At 40.1% G+C, this 22,427-nt stretch overlaps 1 protein-coding gene across 1 annotated transcript; it reads right to left on the bottom strand.

The window, feature by feature from the left end:
• Positions 1-2,142: 2,142 nt before the first annotated feature.
• Positions 2,143-12,331, bottom strand: LOC133996004 (DEP domain-containing mTOR-interacting protein-like). Its single transcript, XM_062435529.1, has 6 exons — positions 12,161-12,331; positions 6,634-6,807; positions 6,009-6,079; positions 5,739-5,843; positions 4,611-4,715; positions 2,143-3,960 (listed from the first exon to the last, which is right to left on the bottom strand). The coding sequence occupies exons 1-6, from the start codon at positions 12,177-12,179 to the stop codon at positions 3,922-3,924; spliced, it is 513 nt and encodes a 170-aa protein (XP_062291513.1). The 5' UTR covers positions 12,180-12,331; the 3' UTR covers positions 2,143-3,921.
• Between the last annotated feature and the right edge of the window lie 10,096 nt (positions 12,332-22,427).

The following is a 22,427-nucleotide window of genomic DNA, read 5'->3' as shown; positions in this document are numbered from 1 at the left end:
TACTATTATTGTTTTAAGTATTTTTATTTTTCAAATTGCATGTTTTTATGTTTTTTTATTTCCAATTCTTACTGTTAAATGTTTGTTTTATGTAAATCACATTGAGTTGCCAATGTGTATGAAATGTGCTATATAAATAAAACTGCCTTGTCTTACTTTACTTTAAAAGAACAAACCTTCTCTCTACTGCTCTCTTTCTCATTGAACTTGTACCTGGTTTGCAAATGACAAAGTGTAAATGGAAACCTTAATGTAAGATGATATTAAGGTGACACGGGGAAGTGGGAGGATCATGTCAGAAACAGCTTTGCAAATAGTTTTGAACCAGTATCTGCATCCATTGATGTCAGTTCTGGCCATCGTTCATTTTATCATAAATTTTTTTCCCTCTTACATCCTAAATAAATCCAACATGTCTACTGCAAGCATCAGCTTTTTATGAGGTAAAATGTAAAGCTCCTGCAACATCTGAGCAGGAGATACTGAGGATTAAGGGCTGAAAGCAACAGTGGTGGCCTAAAGATTAGAGAAGCAAGCCGGTACAATTACCCAGACCAGCAGGATAACTCTGGGTGTGGGGAAAGAGAAAATCCAGCGTGTGCCTCTCCCTTATTACTACCACTAAGGTGCCTTTCAGTGAAGCCATTAACCCAAACTGCTCCAGTAGAGCTGCACAGTGCTCAGCAGGGTTAGTATGTGGTACTGGGCGGCTTCCAGGTGTGAATGTGGTCAGTGCCTTAGTGCAAAAAGGGAGACTGACTGTCAGTGAAACACACAAACAAACAATGAAACTGTATTGAGTTTCACCAGGACTGTCATCAGAATAATCTCCTAACAATAGTATGGCTTTAAATGACAAAGATGTGCGGTAGACGTCAATAACAAAAAACTTTACACCAGGTGCTGGACCAAAGAACTAAATCTATAAAATGCAGAATAAAGTCTGCATATCTTCTTTACACTTGTACATCTGTGACTGTCAGCTAACCTGAGTCTTGATCTATTTAAGATGGCGACTATACATTTTTGTTTTAGCCTGCAGAAGAACAGTGTGCACTAGACATCACTCTATGATATCCCATTAAAACTACTTCTGCATTGGGAGCTACAGTGTGCAGACTTTATTCTGCCTTTTACACAAAAAAAATGTCTTGAGTCTGAAGAGTGTGACCAGACCCCAAAGGAGGTAAAAAGAAAACTGAAGAAGTATAGCAGTGCCCTTCTGTTTAAAAAGCCAAGTGGTTACAACACATGTCATATACCTGCAATGTCCCTGTTTACAGTCTGGCAAGGGACCTTTGTTGCATGTCCTACACATGTCTCTCTCTCCCACCAACTGTCCAATAAAGGGGGAAAAAGATGCTGTTTTAAAGACATCCTGAGAAGGAGTATAATGAATATACAGGGCTTGTGCCAGCAGGAGGAACACTGCACACACAAGTGATGCCACCTGCTGGTAAATCGGTGAACTGCATGTTAAGTTTCAAGTTTCTTTACTGTTACATCTCATCACCCAAGTAATAATAATAATAATAATAATACTACATTTATTTACTTTGGCACCTCTCTACAGAAATAAAATTCACAAAGTGGTTCACAGGATAAAATTTGAAAGGACCATAAAAAACATGCACACATTAAAAAACAAAGGTAATAAAAACAAATCGATGAGGCAGAAGCAAGAAAAGCAATTAAGACTAAATTAAAACTTAGAAGACCATAAAAATAAAGAAGCAAGTAGGTCTCAGCAATAGTAATGGATAAAAGAGTATGAACAACAACAAAGGGTATAAAACATCTGGGTCCATGTATGTATATAAAGTGCAGTGTGCCTGTATATTACTATATGAATAAATAACTATATGCATTATAAGTGGCCTGGTGGGAAAAAGCTTTTTGGGCCTGCTGGTCTGGACCTGCTCGTTTTGGGCCTTGAGGCTGTGATACCTGACATTGTGAACTTGGACCTTTTCTCACACACTGAGCTTAACAGAGAATAATCATGAATCACTGGGATGATTCCCCATGTCAGGTGTAATCAATCAATCACTCAATCAATCACTCAATCAATCACTCAATCAATCAATCAATCAATCAATCAATCAATCAATCAATCAATCAATCAACCAGTTAGGTCTTCATTTATATTTTATTCATATTTTTCATGAGAAATGAAGCCCAAAGTACTTTAACATTCAAATTAAAACAAAATACAGGCAAAAAAGTGTCTTAAAGCAACTCATTAAAAACCATAATACATACAAGTTATATAAATACATATTTAAGTAGGGCTTGATTTATTGCTTATAAGCCTCTAAAAGGCTTACTCTCTAGGAAAGGAAAGTGAGACTTTTATAATTTAATTTCTTAAAGGAAAATCCTTGCAGCAATGATATCAGTACCCAGTATTTTAAAAGAATATTCGACCATGATTTTCCACTCGCTGCCTTTATGAAAACCACCAGTGAAGATGGAAGAAAAGCCCGGAGACTCACTCTGTCTGCAGAATCCCCCGCAGAGAGCAAAACGCTCCCCGCTGAGAGCTTTTATCAAATCTGCAGCCGACTACACACAAGAAAAAGAAATTAATTCCTAAAAACTCTTTCTCTCTGTCTCTCTCAAACACACACACACACACACACACACACACACACACACACACACACACACACACACACACACACACACACACACACACACACACACACACAAAACCATCATAAAATAAGTGTATAAAAGGTAAAAGGAATACAGAAAGAGAGACGTGAAAACAAAGCACTTCAGCTCAAGTTTGCTTCCTCACAGTCTTCCCTTCCTTTCTGGGAATCAGACGTTGGAAGGAGCGATGGAAAAGTAAACACAGTCGAGGGAGGGGCATGTGTGTGTGTGTGTGTGTGTGTGTGTGTGTGTGTGTGTGTGTGTGAATGCCTCTGTGATGCGTGCAGGTAATGTGTTATTGTGTGTTATTGTGTGTGAGGGAGGCAGCGAGGTGGCGCATGGGGTTAAAAGTCCACACCGACTGTTGGAGTGACGTCAACAACATGATGATGATTACCTCCAGGATCGGTTTCTGAGACAACACGAAGCAGGTGTGTTCGAAAACACCTTAATCATAAAATCATCTTTACTTTATAAATATATATATATATGTACATCTATTTCATGTCCATCATCACTGAGTATAAGTAAGTCATCCAGTTCATGAAAGCTTATCTGTGCCTGGCAGATCATTATTTATAGCAGGCGATCTTCTATATTTTTACTATTGCCAACAAATTACATGTTTCGATCCAAACCAACAAAGAACTGATCTACTAACAAGTAATAGTAATATGTGTATCTAACACCTGATATATGTTACACCTCTGTGCCATAGACCTCCATTGTTGTCCATAAACTATCAATGAACCACACCGCTCCAAAGACTAATAATAGCGATCAGGTTTTCAGTCTCTGGAGAGTAGTTCTGTGTAAGGCACTATAACGTCACTGAGCATGTGCAGGAAGGTAGTTCTGTTTTCAAAGCTTTCCTAGCTTGTTGTGCCACATATCACATATCACAGCCTCTTGATTTTGTACTATATTATAGAATTCTCAGAGGATTTTAGTGCAAAGTCAACAGGTTGTGATATGTAGCACAATAGACTAATAAAGCTCTGTAAACAGACCCAACTCTCTTTATAATGAAGGAACCCAGTGCAGTGGCTTATTGATGTGTTTTTTTATATTTTTTGTACTATACCACAGAGGAATAAAATATATCAGACTATGGATACACACACAGAGTACACATAGTACGTTAGCAGATGAGATTTGTTGACGATAAGAAAAGCGCAAGCAAAATCCTTTGAGGAAAAGTCTCTTTCAAAGATGAAGCGATGAGTTTTAAATAGCATCTTTAACCCTCCTGTTGTCTTCCCATTAACCAGGCAACTTCTGTCCTCCCACGTCCAAATTGACCTGAGGACAACAGGAGGGTTAAACTTTTACTTGACACATTCATAGAAAATAAAATTTGCCAAAGGAATCTGAGCTTTTTCTGATCAATCATTCACGTTTTAGTGCCATCAAGTGGCCAATTGGGTGAACTGCATCTTAAGGCACTTCTGAATTGGGCCGCCAGAGTTTCTGCATAGTGCTATCCAGAGGTGTTACCATGACCACAGCTGGAACTGCAGACCACATCCAATTATTTCAATGGCTGTGAGTACATGCCATCGATGGACCATGTCATTGATGAGTTTGGGAGCCAATTATCCAAAAGGCCACATTGTGTTTGTTTTCTACTGAGTATTGACAGAGACTCTCTTCTCTTCCCAGAGTCGATTCCTGATTCCTGAGACTGTTGGATTCACGTTCAACAGCAAACTTCAGCGACATTAATCAAAACTTTACAAGCTCATTATTCAGAAGATGTGGCTGTGATTGAGCACAAGTTTTGGTCTTTAAGTTAAATCTTCAGCCTTCCGTCAGTTCAAGAACAACTTCAAAACATGATTCCCATGTTCTCAGACACATATCAGTAACTGTTACTGTCATAAAAACCCTGGACATAGAATCCGTTTTCCTTTCATTCCTCAATGGTTAATGTTCGGGTTCTCCTCCATCACCTCCATCACCACGGTTCGAGGTCCCGTTAGGATTAGGTGGCTGACGGTCCGGTAGTCCAGATTGAGAACATTGAGACCGTTGACCGAAACCACAAACTGACAAACCTGGATATTAAGAAAAGATAGTGTTAGTTAAGAAAAAAATAAATAAATGTGCTTAGTCTAAGTTCTGTAATGATACTGTAGATGTGTACTAAACTTTGGATTTTTTTCTAAATGTTATCAGAAAGAAATGTAGCAGTGCAGAAGTTTTAGATTTAACGCTAATTGTTGAAGTCAGTGGTGATCCTGTCAACTTCTATGAAATACAGGTCATTTCTTTCTCCTTCTAAATGTATTAATTTAAGATTGATTTGGCAGGGATTTAGTTCACACCGCAATGTAATGGCGCTTTTCCACTATACAGTTCTAGGACAACTCGACTCTTCCCAACTTTCCATCAGGGATAGTACCTGGTACCTGGTACTTTTTTAGTATCTGCTCTGCCGAGGTTCCAAGCGAGCCGAGCCGATATTAAATGTGACGTCAACAGACTGCCGGCCACTGATTGGTCAGAGAGTCACTGGAAGAGTCATGCGCCGTCCCACACAAGAATCAAACCCGCCATTTTTAAATACCAACAACAGCGTTACAGCGATGCGTTTCTCTTCTCTTGCTTTGTGTGAGACAGAAAGCCTCATACAGCAGCAAGTACACCATCGCCTCCATGTCTTCCATTGTTTATGTGTTTTGTGTCGCGTATAAAACAAAGTCACGGCAGTTTGGCGGAGCCGCGCTATGACGACCCCGCTCACGTTGAGTAGGTACTATAGTAATGGAAAAGGTTCCTGGTACCGTACCGAGTTGAGTCGAGCCGAGTAGTGCTAGAACTGTATAGTGGAAAAGCGCCATAAATGTGTTGGAGTTAACCAAGAGGCTAATTTTTCTGTAGTAGACAACTTAGCAAAGCACAGTAACAAAAAAATTATATTAACATGAACATTTTGAACTACAAACAGTGAGTAAAGAGAGTCTGATGCACACCCAAGCTGTAGAAGTAGTTATAGGTACAGCTCTGGCATTCTTTGAGTGTTTCATAACAATCAAGGGAATAATTTTCTTCTACATTTGCTCAGTTGCCTGCCGTACCTTCATCCCTGCAGCAGCAGCTGGGCCGCAGGGCTCCACAGCCTGAATGTGACACGGCCTGTTTCCTCTGACCACAAAGCCCCAGCCGACCGCATCGCCCACAATCTGACGAAACACAGAGAGGTTCTCTCATTGATGTGTAGCAAGAAAAATACTAACATAGAAGTACTGTAAGTCCAAGAAAAAAAGGTAGAGAGCAGCAAGAAAAGTAATCCAGCCATTTAAAAAAATGTCTGTTTATGGTTAGAAGAGGTTAAATTGTGGACCTACTGTGAATGTTTTCTTCATGTAAGGTCCTCCTGGTGTTTGCAGCTCCTCTGTGCTCACTGGTCTCTTTAGGACTGAACATGAAACAAAAGTATAAATGTCAAAATGGATATTAACCCTGAATCACCACGTGTATCATATTGGATACATGAGTTTTAGAGACCTTTAAATCATCAGTGTGATCATATTTCATTCCTGAAAACCTGATGTATAAACAATCAGATACATGTAGTACAAAGATAAACCAGTGCAATGTTGAATTACTAAATATTTAGTAGCTTATTTTATGGTAAATTCCTGTTGAAAATGAAAATGTGTGTATCAAATTAGACACAGCAGGTATAGAAGTCATTTATCTGTAAATCTGTCAATTTTCATTTTCATTTTATTTTATTTCATCTCAAGCATTATATATTATTATCATGCATACAAAAGTTTAAAAGGTGTTATGAGCTTTATGCAGGACCTCAAAAAAGACTTCCGAAGGTGCCGACTTGGTGCTCCTTAATATGCAAGTTCTTGAAAATCAAGCACATATCCCAAATTAATTGTACATAACAGTCTTGGGTTGATGCAGCGGATGCAACATTAGCTCCTACAGTCTGCACAGGTTGGGGTTTTTCTTCACCTGATTTGGGGTTGTACAGCACTGGGGAGGAGGAGGAGTTAGCAGAAAGGCCAACTCCTCTCCTGCTGTATCTGCTTCCATCACTGCTGCTCCTCAGCCGGCCTCCTCCCTGACCTCCACATCGGCCTCCACCTGCTCCTGCTGCCTCTGCCTTTATCTCTTTAGAGGGAGCGACTGATGGAGAGAGAGAGAGAGAGAGAGAGAGAGAGAGAGAGAGAGAGAGAGAGAGAGAGAGAGAGAGAGAGAGAGAGAGAGAGAAAAAGACATTAATTCATGACGCTTTCTGAAGCCATCGGGTGGCGAGAAAACTGACCCAGTTTTATGTTTAACTTCCTTAATTCAATTTTCAGCAGCTCTGTTTCTGTTCAAACATGCCTTGATAACTGCTGATGCTTCCTTAAATAGCACAGATAAGAAAGTCAAACATAGGTCACATTCATGCCGGGAGGAGGCTGACCTGCCATTTTCATTCTTTTTAGCTCTAACATCACATCAAGCGAGCAAATGAGACGCTCAAATGTCCCCGACTGCCCTTTTGATCAGTCTAAATGCCCTACTGGGGAGCTTAAAGGACACATATTCTGCTCATCTCCAGCTCTATATTAATATTCTGTGTCTCTACTGGAATATCTTTGCATGATTTCCAGTTAAAAACTCCTTATTTATCTTCCACTGATCCTTTATGCAGCCGCTCAGTTCAGCCTCTGTTCTTTAAGGCCTCTCTCCTTTAAGAAGTGCTCTGGATTATCCATTAGTTAAAAATTAAACCTTTTCTTTTATTGTGTTTTATTGGTTTGCTACTGTATCTGATTATGATCTATACTTATATTTGTGTTGTTTTTATGGTTTTTATAATCTAGTTTTGTAAAGTTGTCTGCAAACCCTAATTTGATTCACTCCAACTTCAATTGTACAGAACTTAATTAGTGTTTAAACACAGACAAAACTAAATAGATGCTGTTCACTAAGAATACTCTACACTGAAACCTGCAATATTATTTTTTGCTAATGGCACATGCATAACAATCTTTATTTATTTCAAACCAGATCGGTCCATAAAAACACACATACTACAAGAAACAAGAAGCGTATCTAAAAGACATACAAACACCCTCTCCAGTGCTTCCAAAAACTAGAGACATAACAGGCATGACTAAAGCCATAATCATTTCATTTCATTTGTAGAGTGCTTCAGCCGCACCACAAGAGTAAACATAAAATTCCTAAGAAGAGCGTCCAAAGGTGGGAACATTGCTGTGTACAAACAACTGACTGGCACTCGTCCATCTAGAGAGATTCGACAGGATTCGCAGTGCATCATTATAAGCCACCTGAAGTTTGTTAAATTTAGCCTTACAGTAACTGCACCACAAGGGGGCAGTATACAGTGGAGTACAATAGGCTTTAAATCAGGCGGGGAGTTCCGGTCCTCTGAAATGAGGCCAACGTGGAAGTAACTTAAAACTGCATTCTATCAAAAGGCCACCAGGGGGCGACCGTTTTGGTGTCTAAAGGACTTCCGTCTCTATACAAGTCAATGGAGAATTCACCAACTTCTCACTTGATTTCTAACCTCAGTAAACGTTTTCAAAATGTGTTTATGGTCTCAATCGCTAGTTTAAAGCCTTCTTCAATGCAGTATGATGTTCATTTGGGACATTTTGGCCTCCCTGATTTTATATGTGACGATAAAGCAGGGTATGCATTAGGGCGTGGCTACGTCGTGATTGACAGGTTGATTGGTTCACAGGTTCAGGAGCTCGGACAGACAGATAGACTGCAGGAATTTAGGGCTTTTTTATAGAGAGATTCTATCGGTTTGAGTGCTGTCGTACATGCCAGTGACCAGCTCGTTAAGCAGTAGTCTATATGTGAGAGGATCATACAGTGTAAAAACATCAAAGCTGCACTGCTGGTTAATGAATTCCTTATCTGTCTGAAATTTGCCAGGTTGTATTTGACAGAGTTAGACACTTTTTTGATGTGTTTCCTGAATGAGAGTGTCGAGTCCAGGATGACTCCTAAGTATCTGAACTCGCTCACCAAAGCGAGCTCCTCCCCTCCCAAAAAGACAACAGATCAATATTTGGCGGCCTTTTAGCAAAAATCATTATTTACCAAACTAATATTATTTTGTGTGTTGTTGTTGTTTCTCGAACACCTTTGTAAATGAGGATTTCTCCTCAATGGTCTTTCAAGCTCAAATAAAATAAAGGTTAATAAACACACAAACCCTCTGTGTCTATCTTCATCTAGTTTCACCCTGAGTAACTCCATAACTTTGCCTCAGGGGTAGATATTTTAAATGAGTCGACATAGACTTCTAACATGAACCTTCATCACAGTCTCACACTTTTGACCGTTTCACCTCTTTAAGTCTGTGAGGTGCTTCATTCATTAATGTATGTAACAGAGCTCATTAATTAACATAAAGAGGAACTTTTAGTCTTAACCTTTAGCCTAAAAGTCACATTTTCATCTGTTGTCTTTCGGCCAGATGTTAAAAGAAGTCTCACTTTAAAACCCCTGCATGTTGTGTTGTTTATAGGCGATCGTTCACTGGTCATAGTACTTGTTGTTGACTCTGAGCACACTGAGTTTAATTGGGTCATTTAAACACCGGATGACCCAGTGACCTCACACCCGGAGATAATAAAATGATAATAAAACAATACATCTCATCACGGACTTTTGTCTCATCATCACCACAACACTTCCCGTTCTGGATTAATGATTTAGCCAACGTTTCCTCTTGTCGCCATGGTTACGGCGCCTCGGATACATAATATTATCCAAATTAATTTGTAACCAGTGTGTGTGCAGTATGTATAAGGAGGTAAATAGAAATGATGTCGCGCCCAAACTGACACATCGAAACTCTCACTACGCTGAACACGAGAGTCGGATAAAAAGTCTAATTAAATTACTGATTTATTCTAGATTCAATTTGAGCTCTTATTGTTTCTCATAACGACATGATTTTTAATTAAAACCATTCATACTATTGTTCCAAAAAGTTTAACTTGCTCTTGTCGTTTGAAATGAAAGAGCAACAGAAATGCTGAAATGAATGTGAATAAATATGCCCTATTATTCAGATTTAATTAATTTCATCATTGCCATTAAATAGAATAAACCACAGTGAAATCTGCTGTCATCTGTATCTGTATCTCCTGTGACATGCTCCATCACTGACTCTGCACTGCTGTAAAGTGCAAAACAACAACAACACTATAAAACAATAAAACACAGGAAGCATGATCACAAAACACAGAGTCAGCTACAACAACATAATTATAGATTATAGATTTTTAAAAAGTGATTTTAATGATGTTTTTAGTTGTGTAGCAGCTTTCAACGATGAGGGGATTCAAAGTGCTTTACATACACTACCGGTCAAAAGTTTTAGAACACCCCAATTGGGGTTTAGGCTTTTTTCCTAAGGTAATTGTGTCATAGCTTGGACTTGTGTTTTGGGTCATTATCTTGCTGTAGGATGAACCCCTGACCAACTACATGCATACCAGAGGGTTCTGCATGGCATCGCTGCAGAATGCTGTGGTAGCCGACCCTGGATCCAGAAAAACAGCCCCAGACCATCATGCTTCCTCCTCCATGTTAGACAGTTAATGTCACACACTGACGAACCATCCTTTCTACTCCATGTTAGACAGTTAATGTCACACACTGAGGAACCATCCTTTCTACTCCATGTTTAACAGTTAATGTCACACACTGAGGAACCATCCTTTCTACTCCATGTTTAACAGTTAATGTCACACACTGAGGAACCATCCTTTCTACTCCATGTTTAACAGTTGATGTCACACACTGAGGAACCATCCTTCCTACTCCATGTTTAACAGTTAATGTCACACACTGAGGAACCATCCTTCCTCCTCCATGTTTAACAGTTAATGTCACACACTGAGGAACCATCCTTTCTCCTCCATGTTTAACAGTTAATGTCTCACACTGAGGAATCATCCTTTCTACTCCATGTTTAACAGTTAATGTCACACACTGAGGAACCATCCTTTCTCCTCCATGTTAGACAGTTAATGTCACACACTGAGGAACCATCCTTTCTCCTCCATGTTTAACAGTTAATGTCTCACACTGAGGAACCATCCTTTCTGCTCCATGTTTAACAGTTAATGTCCCACACTGAGGAACCATCCTTTCTCCTCCATGTTTAACAGTTAATGTCACACACTGAGGAACCATCCTTTCTACTCCATGTTTAACAGTTAATGTCACACACTGAGGAACCATCCTTTCTACTCAACGGCGTACCAAACTCCTGCATGATGAACAGAATATTTTACATGTTGATTCATCAGTCCATAACAGCATCTTCCAGTCTTCAGTAGTCCATTGGTGGTGTTTCATGGCCCAGGCAAGCCTCTTCTTCTTATTCTGACTCTTAGCAATGGCTTTCTAGCTGCAACCTGTCAAACCTGCAACTGGAAGTCTTCTCTTCACAGTAGAAACTGAGACTTGCTTACTACGACCACTATGAAGCTTGAAGCTGTTGTCGTGTGAGCCGTCTATCACGCAAGCTGTTGACTCTCAGAAACTTGTCTGCTGACTCTGTTGTGACTTTGGGTCTGCCAGACCTCTTCCTGTCAGAGCTTCCCCCAGTTTCTGAGTGAAACTGTACTCACTGTCAATTTCTCTGTAGGAAAGACCTACATTTAGTTTTTGTATAATTTACAGTTTTGGGTAACCTTGGCTTTTTTTTATTTTTTTTTATACCTCTGGCAGTTCACCACTTGACTTTGTACCATTTCAAGCTATTCATATGACTTGAACTGCTTGAATTTCAATAAAAAACTGGAAAAATCAGGGAGTTCTAAAACTTTTGACCGGTAGTGTATATAAATATAAAAGGCATTTAAACAAACTGTAAAAGAAACACAAGATATACAAATACACATTTAAAAAGTATTTAAAAGAGTTAAATGAAATGGTTGCTATAGATACAGGTTGTGTTATGGTTGCTATAGATACATAGCAGAATACAGTTAAATGAAATAAAAAATAGAAATGACAGTGCAGTTGTGGTGCAGTAGAAACAGTGTTTTTCCATTTTTGTTCACAACAAAACTGTAAAGTCACTCAACTGGTGATAATGTTGAAGCTAATTGATTCCTTTCAATAAAAATTAACCAAACGAGTCGTTCCTTATTAACTGATCAGTTTAAAACTTTGCAGCATCAGCGGTTTCGTCTGTTCACACATGCTGAGACGAGACACTGCAGGAGCTTCTGTTAATGAAAATAAACTAACTAAGCAACTAATAAAGTGGAACATTTATTAACCACAATAACAGAGACACAGTAGACGAGCCTCCAGGACTGCTTCTCATTAAAGAATCAGACTAAATCCTGCAACTAGTGAGAAGAAAGTTCAAGCAATGGAGCAAAAAATGATCTTTAAAAAGTTATTTTAGAGTAATTCCTTAAAATGTTCAGAGGCTCTGATGCTTTAAGCTCTGTTTGTGTCTCATTCCCAAAGTTCCTACCTGCTGTGCGAGGTCCCATCTTTCTTCTGTGCTTTTATATAAAACTCTCAAAAAAATCCAAAACGACAAAAAGATCTTTTAACTGCTCGTAAAAGAAAAATAAGACAGAACTATAGAGACAGAAGAGCTCAGTATCCAGTCAGTCAGTAGCTGCTCCTCTCTGCTGTTAAATGTGTGACAGCTACAATCAGCTGCTCAGTTTAACCTGTGTGTGTGTTTACAGATCCGAAAGCGAGGGTAGTCATCCGGTAAAGAAAAAAATGTGTGTGTGTGTGTGTGTGTGTGTGTATGTGTGTGTGTGTGTGTGTGTGAGAGAGAGCTAAATATTAAACCCTTACACAAACAAACTGAACCTCATCAGCAGGGAGGAGGAGACACATTTCAATGGAATTTTTTTTTCCTGTGTCTGAAATAGCAAAGTTCACACTTTAATTTATGCATTTAAAAATATTGAGACATTTTTATTATTAAGATGAATCCTTCCTTCCTTTCCTTCCTTCCTTCCTTCCTTCCTTCTTTCCTCCCTTTCTTCCTTCTTTTTTTTCCTCCCTTTCTTCATTCCTTCTGTACTTCCTTCCTTCCTTCCTTTCCTTCCCTCCTTCCTTCCTTCCTTCCTCCCTTCCTCTTTTCCTTTCTCCCTCCCTCCCTCCCTCCCTCCCTCCTACCTTCCTTCCTTCTTTCCTTCCTCCTTTCCGTCCCTCCTTCCCTCCTTCCTTCCTTCCTTCCTTCCTTCTTTCCTCCCTTTCTTCCTTCCTTCTTTCCTTTCCTCCCTCCTTTCCTTCATTCCCTCTTTCCTTCCTTTTCCCCTTCCTTCATCCCTCCTTTCCTTCCTTCTTCCTTCCTCCCTTCCTCCTTTCCTTCCTTCTTCCTCCCTTCCTTCCTTTCCTTCCTCCCTTCCTTCTTTCCTTCTTTCCTTCTTTCCTCTGTCCTTCTTTCCTTCCTTCCTCCCTCCTTCTTACCTTCCTTCTTTCCTTCTTTCCTCTGCCCTTCTTTCCTTCCTTTCCCTTCCTCCTTTCCTTCTTTCCTTCTTTCCTCTGTCATTCTTTCCTTCCTTCCTCCCTTCCTCCCTTCCTCTTTTCCTTTCTCCCTCCCTCCCTCCTACCTTCCTTCCTTCCTTCTTTCCTCCGTCCCTCCTTCCTTTCCTTTCTCCCTCCCTCCCCCCCTCCCTCCTACCTTCCTTCCTTCCTTCTTTCCTCTTTTCCTTTCTCCCTCCCTCCCTCCTTCCTTCTTCCTTCCTCCCTTCCTTCCTTGCCTCCGTTCCTTCCTTCTTCCTCCCTTCCTTCCTCCCTCCTTTCCTTCCTTCCTTCCCTCCTTCCTCCCTTCCTTCCTCCCTTCCAACAGGATGGTTAATAAGTGAACTAGAACTGACTGTTCCTCAGAGGCTGAATAATAAGAATAATATCTACATTAAACATTTTGTTCCAACAATGTGTCACTCTTGCTTCATTTCTCCAGTAAAATCTCACATTGCACAACTTTTAAGAAACAAAAAGAACAAAAAAAAAAAATAGGGGGAGTTGTGTGAAAGTTTCATAACCGTGTTAGACGTGTGAGGACTGAAAGGATCAGCCTGAGCTTTCGTCCTCGGTTGCCATGCAGACTGTAGGAGGCTGCAGCTGGAGAGGAAAAGGGAAACACTGAAGATCATTTCTGCTCTGATGGACAGAAGGTTTCCATTAGCTGACATGCTGCAGAGGGGAGGGGCAGCTTTATTATCGACTGACTTCTATTGTAAAGATCATAAAAAAACTAAAGAAGGTTGTGAGGCAAAGGAAGGAGGGAAGTAAGGAAGGAAGGAAGGAAAGGAGGGAGGAAGGAAGGGAGGAAAGGAAAGAAGGAAGGAAGGAAGGAAGGTAGGAGGGAGGGAGGAAAGTAGGGGGAGGAAAGAAAGAGAGAAGGAGGGAGGAAGGAAAGGAAGGAAAGGAAGGAGGGAAGAAAGGAAGGAAGAAAGGGGGGTGGAGGAAGGAAAGAAGGAACAGAGGAAAGAGAGAGGAAGGAAAGAAAGAGAGAAGGAGGGACGAAGGAAAGGAAGGAGGGAAGGAAGGGAGGAAAGAGAGAGAAAGGAAAGAAAGGAAGGAAGGAAGGAGGGAGGGAGGGAGGGAGGGAGGGAAGGAAATATGGAGGAAGGAAAAAAAGGAAGGGAAGAAAGAGAGAGGAAGGAAAGAAAGAGAGAAGGAGGGAGATCATAAAAAAACTAAAGAAGGTTGTGGGGCAAAGTCTAGTCTCATTATTATTTAAAAACAGGATATTTCATATGATACTCAGCATGTTATGGGATCTTGTATAATGTATTACAGGTTATTGATTAGTGTGAAAGAGGAGATGGAAGAAGGTGATGGAGCTAATAGCAGAATACAGAAAGGATAAATAGGAACTCGGGTCCATTTTTTAAAACAGTCTTCATCAGAGTGATGAAACGTTGGTGACTACAAAACTAAAAATTGAGCTGAGTGTGCAGTACTTTTTGCCGTACTGAATCAGTTATCCTAGATTCTTCAAGTCTCACATTTACAAGGTGACGAAAACATCATTATTTCACCTTAAAACTGCTAAAGTGCAACCATTCATGAATCAAAAAAGATGCAGAAAGGCTGATTCATGCTTTTATCCTAAGACAACTCAACTACTGTAATGAACTTTCTACTGAGAGGCTCCAAGCTCATTCAAAACTCTGCAGCTCAGCTATTAACCCTCCTGTTGTCCTCGAGTCAAGGAAGGAAGGAAAGGAGGGAGGAAGGAAGGGGGGAAAGGAAAGAAGGAATGAAGGAAGGTAGGAGGGAGGGAGGAAAGTAGGGGGAGGAAAGAAAGAGGGAGGGAGGAAAGGAAGGAGGGAAGGAAAGAAGGAGGGAGGGATTAAAGAAGGATAGAAGGAAGGGGGGAAGGGGAGGAAGGAAGGAAGGAAGGAAGGAAAGTAAGGAAGGAAGGAAGGAAGGAGGGAGGGAAGGAAAGATGGAGGAAGGAAAGAAGGAAGGGAGGAAAGAAGAAACAGTCAAAACAAACAGGGTCAATTGGACCCAGAAGGACGACACGAAGGTTAAAGCACTTTGAGATGCATTTACTGCATTAAAGATGCAGTACAAATATTTTCCTATTTCTCCTGTCTGAGGTTTTTGATCACTCTCATATCTGCTGCATCATCCTACATGAAAAAATGGCTTCAAAAGACAAATGATAACACAAGCTCCTGTTTCATTTGCATGGAGTCACAATAATGAAGCCATAAACATTTGCAGTCTTTAACTTGGCAAAGCAGGGGTCAGCATGTAAGATTAGTCTGTCCCAAAACAAACAAACATACAAACAAACAAACAAACAAGAAAACGTCATTAGGACAACACGGCCAGGAATGACAACAATAAAGAAATATGCAGCAGTCGTCACCATCAACAAACAACGACAGCAGCATGTTGCAGACACAGAGTAAACATGTTGGTGATAACTCCACATTCTGCTCCGTCTGCAGAGACATTCCTGAGTCCTGAGATCAGAGCCGATATCGGATCAATCAGGTGCTGCTGAAGATAACCGGCTCAGAGAAGATGAGACACAAACACAACAAAACAATCCAGGAAATGTTACAATAATAAGGTTCATTTATGGAACTGATCTCAGTGATTGTTATTATTATGATTCACATTAACATTAAAATCCTCAAGAAGTTAAAACTTCTTGGTATATTTATATATTTATGCTTTGCTTCATTCTAAATTTCAATGACCAAATAATTCAGGTTGTGCAAACTTTAAAGTGAAACTTACGTGACAAATGTGAAGCTGTTTGTGAAAAAACTTTTTTAAATCCAATATGATTTACATTATATTAATCTGTAATGCCATACGATTAGAGCAGATAAAGCTTCTTCTATACTCAGTCTAAAGAAAAAAATAGTTGATATTTTCTATTCTCTGTTTATTGTCACTATTGTATTTTATTTACAGAGGCATACAGCTGAGTCTGACTGTTACGGCCCAAGTCAGCAGAGCGCAGGTCCCGTGAAAGGTGGTGAACATGATGGAGGTCCGTTAAGTACTGGGGTGCAAGGGTAACAGGAAGCCAGTGCAACTGTTTGAGTGTGGGGGTGATTTGCTACCAGGGTTTGGTTCGAGTGAGAACCCTGGCAGCTGAATGTTGGACATGTTGGAGCCTTGTCCAGCGTTTTATTGGAGACCCCATACAAGACGGCATTACAATAGTCCAGACGTGAGGTGATGAATGCATGTATGAGAGTCTCAGCAACTGAGTCAGAGAGTGAAGGACGGAGTCTGGAAATGTTCCTTAGGTGGAAGAAGGTGGATTTGGTGACAGATTTAATGTGTGTCATATGAGAGTGAGGAGTCCAAATTAACACCCGGATTGCGAACCTCAGAGGACAGCGAGATGCAGGAGCCATCAACCAGGAGGACAAGATTTGTGAAGTACCGAAAAACTATCCCCCCTAAACTATTAATAAGGGAAAAATAATCTAATCCTAGTGAAACTAGACTACCAGCAATCTCCATCCCAACCTAAAAATCTCAGCACTGAAAAAGATTTTGGGGGGAAACAAGAAAAGTTCCTCTGATCTGTGTTCTGGGGCCGTGGTTAAATAGAGAGACTGAAGATTCCTCCCTGTCCACCTTAAATCCTCTCACCAGGTGATTACTAATAAGTCTCAGGTGTTTTCTTCCTGAAAAAACAAGAAGAGACATGTAGAGAGAAAGAGAGAGAGAGAGAGAGAGAGAGAGAGAGAGAGAGAGAGAGAGAGAGAGAGAGAGAGAGAGAGAGAGAGAGAGAGAGAGAGAGAGACAAAGCAGCGAGCCGGTTGCAACACTGCCCCCTGCAGGCCAACATGTGACACTGACACAGAGGCTTTTTCTATCATATAAAACTGCAGGTTTAATTTAACTGTGCAGGAATTACAGGACTCACACATTTACTGTCTATTATTGAACTTTATCCTCTGTTGGACTGTTATTACTCTAACAAATAATTTTCAATGTCAAGGTAAAAAATGTGTTTTGACTTTGTTTCTCTTCCTGCTGTCTGATGTATAGATCGATCGTTTTTTCTTTGATTTATTCCACCAGTGATCTCGATGATTGAAGTTCTGGTTGTCTGGTAAGTCAACTGTTTCATAATGTTATTTTCTGTTTTCATTTTGCACGAGAATAGTTTAACCTTCTTTCCTTCCTTCCTTCCTTCTTTCCTTCCTCCCTCCTTCTCTCTTTCTTTCCCTCCTTTCTCTTTCCTCCCTTCCTTCCATCTGTCTGTCCTCCCTCGCTCCTTCTCTCTTTCTTTCCTCCCCCCTACCTTCCTCCCTTCCTCCCTCCCTTCCTTCTTTCGTCCCTCCCTCCTTCTCTCTTTCTTTCCTCCCCCCTACCTTCCTCCCTTCCTTCTTTCCTCTGTCCTTCTTTCCCTCCTTCCTTCCTCCATTCTGCTTTTCCTTTCTCCCTCCCTCCCTCCCTCCCTCCCTCCCTCCCTCCCTCCCTCCCTCCCTCCCTCCTACCTTCCTTCCTTCCTTCTTTCCTCCGTCCTTTCTTTCCGCTTTTCCTTTCTCCCTCCCTCCCTCCTACCTTCCTTCCTTCCTTCTTTCCTCCATCCTTTCCTTCCTCCCTTCCTTCTTTCCTTGCCTTCCTTCCTCCCTTCCTCCCTTCCCTCCTTCCTTCCTCCTTCCTTTCCTTACTTCCTTCCTTGACTCGAGGACAACAGGAGGGTCAATGTACAAAACATTTACAATTAGAAATGTTTAATGTGTGATATTTCGACACTAAATTGTATCAAACATGTGACCATACGTTAATACTCGTCTCTTTCTGGGTTCTTTGACCTGAGAAAGTTTGGGAACTCTTCGTATATGTAACCAGCAGACTGACCTGTCAACAACAACAAGTCCAGCAGTCTTCACCTCTGACACAGTGAACCCTGAGATAACACACAGCAGCAGCAGCAGCATATCTGTGTGAGGTCATTTATTTATTTACTCGTCTCGAGGAAACAATTCAATGCAAATAAGAAAACTAAACTGTACGACTGAGATAAGATAAAAAATGTTGTTTCTGCAAATACTCAACCCATCACATACTGTTCATATATCCTAAACCCTCACACTATGTTCTGGGTCAATGTTGATAAGATTACAAAGAGTGTATATCAAATCTTTGAACCATAGATCTGTTTAGAAAGCATCAATAGTCGATCTGACTGACTCATGGTTACACCACTTAGACATTTCCCCAGAGTAAATGTAATATTGATAACAATTGTATTCCATTACCTTCATTTAATATAAAAAGTTATAATGTAAGATCATGCCAAACTAGTTGATGAGTTGAAATGACATTTGCACCATTTTTTACCAAAAGTAAGACTGAATGCTCCTGAAAATGTCAAATGGCGTAACCACAAAAGAACATTTTTTATCCTCCTAGAGCGAAAGAAAGAAAGAAGGAAAGAAAGAAAGAAAGAAAGAAAGAAAGAAAGAAAGAAAGAAAGAAAGAAAGAAAGAAAGAAAGAAAGAAAGAATGAAAGAAGAGGGAGAAGACAAAGAAAGGAGGAAGATGAGAAGGAAAGAAAGAAGGAAAGAAACAAAGAGGAGAAGGGAAGAAAGATAAAGGAGGGAGAATAGAAAGAAAGAAAGGAAGAACAAGAAGTAGGAGGATAAAGAAAGACAAAGAAAGGAGGAAGAGTAGAAAGAAAGACAGAAGGAAAAAAACAGAAAGATAAAGTAGGACAAAAGAGAAAGAAAGAACAAGAAGTAGGTAGAAAGAAAAAGGAGGAAGAGGAGAAAAAATAAAAAAGGAGGAAAGGAGAAAGGAAAACGATAAAGGAATAAGAAAAGAGAGAAAGAGAGAAAGAAAGAAGTAAAGCAGCAGGTTCCTGATCTCCATGGTTACCAGAGTAAATGTAATATTTAGAACAATTGTATTCCATTACCTTTATTTAATATAAAAGTTATAATGTAAGATCATGCCAAACTAGTTGATATGGTGTTTTATTGACAATTTACTGTTTTTAAGCAAGTTGAATTATTTGGTACAAAGTTTTTATGGTTACACCACTTAGACATTTTTGCCATAATCCTCTAATATATTCTCTCTAAATGGATTAAAAGCAGAAATTTGATGCTGGGTCCACAAAAAAATAATGTGTGCAAGTTATTCATACGTTTATTTTATCATTTTAACCCTTTAAATTCAACCCTCCTGTTGTCCTCGAGTCAAGGAAGGAAGAAGGAAGGAAAGGAGGGAGGAAACAATGAGGGAAGGAAGAAGGGAAGGAAGGAAGGGAGGAAAGGAAGGAAGGAAGGAAGGATGGAGGAAATAAGGAAGGAGGGAGGAAAGGAGGGAGGGAGGAAGGAAGGAAGGGAGGACGGAATAAGGAAGGAAAGGAGGGAAGGAAGAAGGGCAGGAAGAAGGGAAGAAAGGAAGGGAGGAAAGGAATGGAAGGGAGGAAGGTAGCAGGGAAGGAGGAAAGAAGGAAGGGAGGAAGAAAGGAAAAGAGAAAGGGAGGAAGGAAGGAAAGAAGGACAGAGGAAAGAACGAAGGGAGGGAGGAAGGAAGGAGGGAAGGAAAGAAGGATGGAGGGAGGAAGGAAGAAAGGGGGATGGACGAAGGAAAGAAGGATGGGAGGAAAGAGAGAGGAAGGAAAGAAAGAGAGAAGGAGGGAGGGAGGAAGGACAGACGGAAGGAAGGAAGGAAAGAAGGAACAGTCAAAACAGACGGGGTCAATTTGAACCGGGAGGACGACATGAAGGTTAAATTTGACTAAACCACAAAAATGTATTGTATTCTCTCTATATAATAATAGGTAGTATATATGATAACTGTACACAGTATATGTTATAGGTACTCTTACCTGGTGTATATATAGTGCATAAATATATATTTGTTTTCTATAGTTTTTAGTTTTCACTCATTCATTCGTTCTTTCTTGTAACTTTGAGCTGCTGTAATAGTGAATTTCCCATTCATTCATTCATTTATTCATTCATTCATTCATTCATTCATTTATTCAAAACAAGACTATGTTTGAATTAACAAACCCTTAAAGAACAGTTTAGGTTTCATGCTCTGGTTAGTTGCTTGACTTTAAACAGACTGACCGACAGAAATTTAAGAGGTTATGAAACAGAAGAACAGTAAACACTAAACTCTCCCTTTCCTCATTGTCCTCCTGGTTAAAGTGTCATCAAGCAAACTATGTCAGACCTCCAGTTGTTGAAGAGCATTAACTTCTTTATTAGTCCCATTAATGGACATATCAGTCAAAAACACTTTCCTTTCTCCTGATGCAACATAATCCTTTAAAAACTCAACAGCTCGATGATGTAATGCTGCTATCTGCCTTCATCTATGTGACGGATCAATAAAGCTCACAGGCTGCAACACAGAGAACATCACAGTCAATATATAACCGAACCTTTAACACACTGCCTGTTTTCTTTCCATTGATCCAGTGTGAGCATTTTCTGTATAAGTATATATTGCACCTGTGGTAAAAATTACTCACACATGGAGGCTCAGTCAATTTTACAACATAACAAATAATAGGGGTTTTAAATTGGTCTATATGAAAGGTAAATGGTAAATAAGCAGCTTTTATATAGCGTCTTTATAGTCTTCAAACCACTTAAAGCACTATTACACTACCAGCCACATTCACCTGTTCACACCAGGCGGGGAGTTCCAGTCGTCTGAAATGATGCCAACGCGGAAGTAACTTAAAACTGCATTCTATCAAAAGGCCACCAGGGGGCGACCGTTTTGGTGTCAAAAGGACTTCCGTCTCTATACAAGTCAATGGAGAATTCACCAACTTCTCACTTGATTTCTAACCTCAGTAAACGTTTTCAAAATGTGTTTATGGTCTCAATCGCTAGTTTAAAGCCTTCTTCAATGCAGTATGATGTTCATTTGGGACATTTTGGCCTCCCTGATTTTATATGTGACGATAAAGCAGGGTATGCATTAGGGCGTGGCTACGTCGTGATTGACAGGTTGATTGGTTCACAGGTTCAGGAGGGCGCCTCATGCTCCTCCTGATGCCCATATAATTAGAATCCCTGTTTTTATTTTTCCCAGCATGCACCTGAAATTTTCAAGATGGCGCTGCTCAGATCCGAAACTATTGGCCTCCGAGCAGCAGTCCACAAACCAATGGGTGACGTCACGGATGTTTCGTCCATTTTATATACAGTCTATGGTTCACACATACATTCATACATCAATGGCAAAGCCTTCGGGAGCAATTAGGGGTTCCGTATCTTGCCAGAGGAACATGTGGACTGAGGGAGCCGGGAATCAAACCATCGACGGAGGTGGGAAGTAATGAAGTATTTGTAAATCTACTGTACTTAAGTAGATTTTTTAGGTATTTGTACTTTACTTAAGTATTTGTATTTCTGATGACTTTTTACTTTTACTGCCTACATTTGAACACAAATATCTGGACTTCCGACTCCTTACATTGTCAAAACAGGCTCGTTACTTCCAACATCTGTGACATTATAAAAAAGACATGACGTGCAATTAAGCGATAGAAAACCAATCTTTTTTTTTTGGTGTGTGCGCCGCTCCGTGTCCCCCCGTCCTCCTCCTCTCCCAACCGGCCACACTTCTGTTCTGTCTTGTTTTTGATATTAGATATAGTTGATAGTTGATTTTGAGAAGTAAGGGTGGACTGCCAGTTTTGTTAACCTTGCTTTTTCTTGTTTAAATAGGTAGGGAGGTACGTTTTGTCATTTGTTTTTCTCAGGGCCTTTTTCTTACTTTCTAGATAGGATTGTTTTATTTGTTATTTTGGCCTTGGTCCTGAGATTAATAACTCAGTCATATATTTTATTTTAATTTTTCATTCACTTATTTGTATAAATAAATGTTCCTTATACACAACTTAATTTTGCTCGTGGCTACTTGGGATTTGGGGAAGATGGGGCTTATTCATGTTATGCCCTAGTCACCCCTAGACTGGGGCATAACACCCACATCGAAACCTGCTACAGGAACGAAAGTCCAACAATGTGTGCAGACAGTGCAGTAATATGACCGACACATGCTGTGCAAAGAGTTTACAGAGGTCAAATTAACAGATTAACAAGTAAAAAACATCAACACGTTATGCTTGGCAGTGGCGATCATAGGATCTGGGGCCCCAAACAAAGACGCCCACTGATTTAAAAGAGAGGAAAACTACCCTATTTTATTTTTTCGAGTTATCAGGAGAGGTATTGTGTATCACTGACAGTAAAAATTCATTTTTACGTTTTACTTTTGTACTTAAGTACATTTCA

Source organism: Scomber scombrus, chromosome 16, assembly GCF_963691925.1.
Source record: "Scomber scombrus chromosome 16, fScoSco1.1, whole genome shotgun sequence".
NCBI lineage: Eukaryota > Metazoa > Chordata > Actinopteri > Scombriformes > Scombridae > Scomber > Scomber scombrus.
Note: the sequence above shows the minus strand (reverse complement) of the source record. Positions and strands in the feature narration are given on the sequence as shown.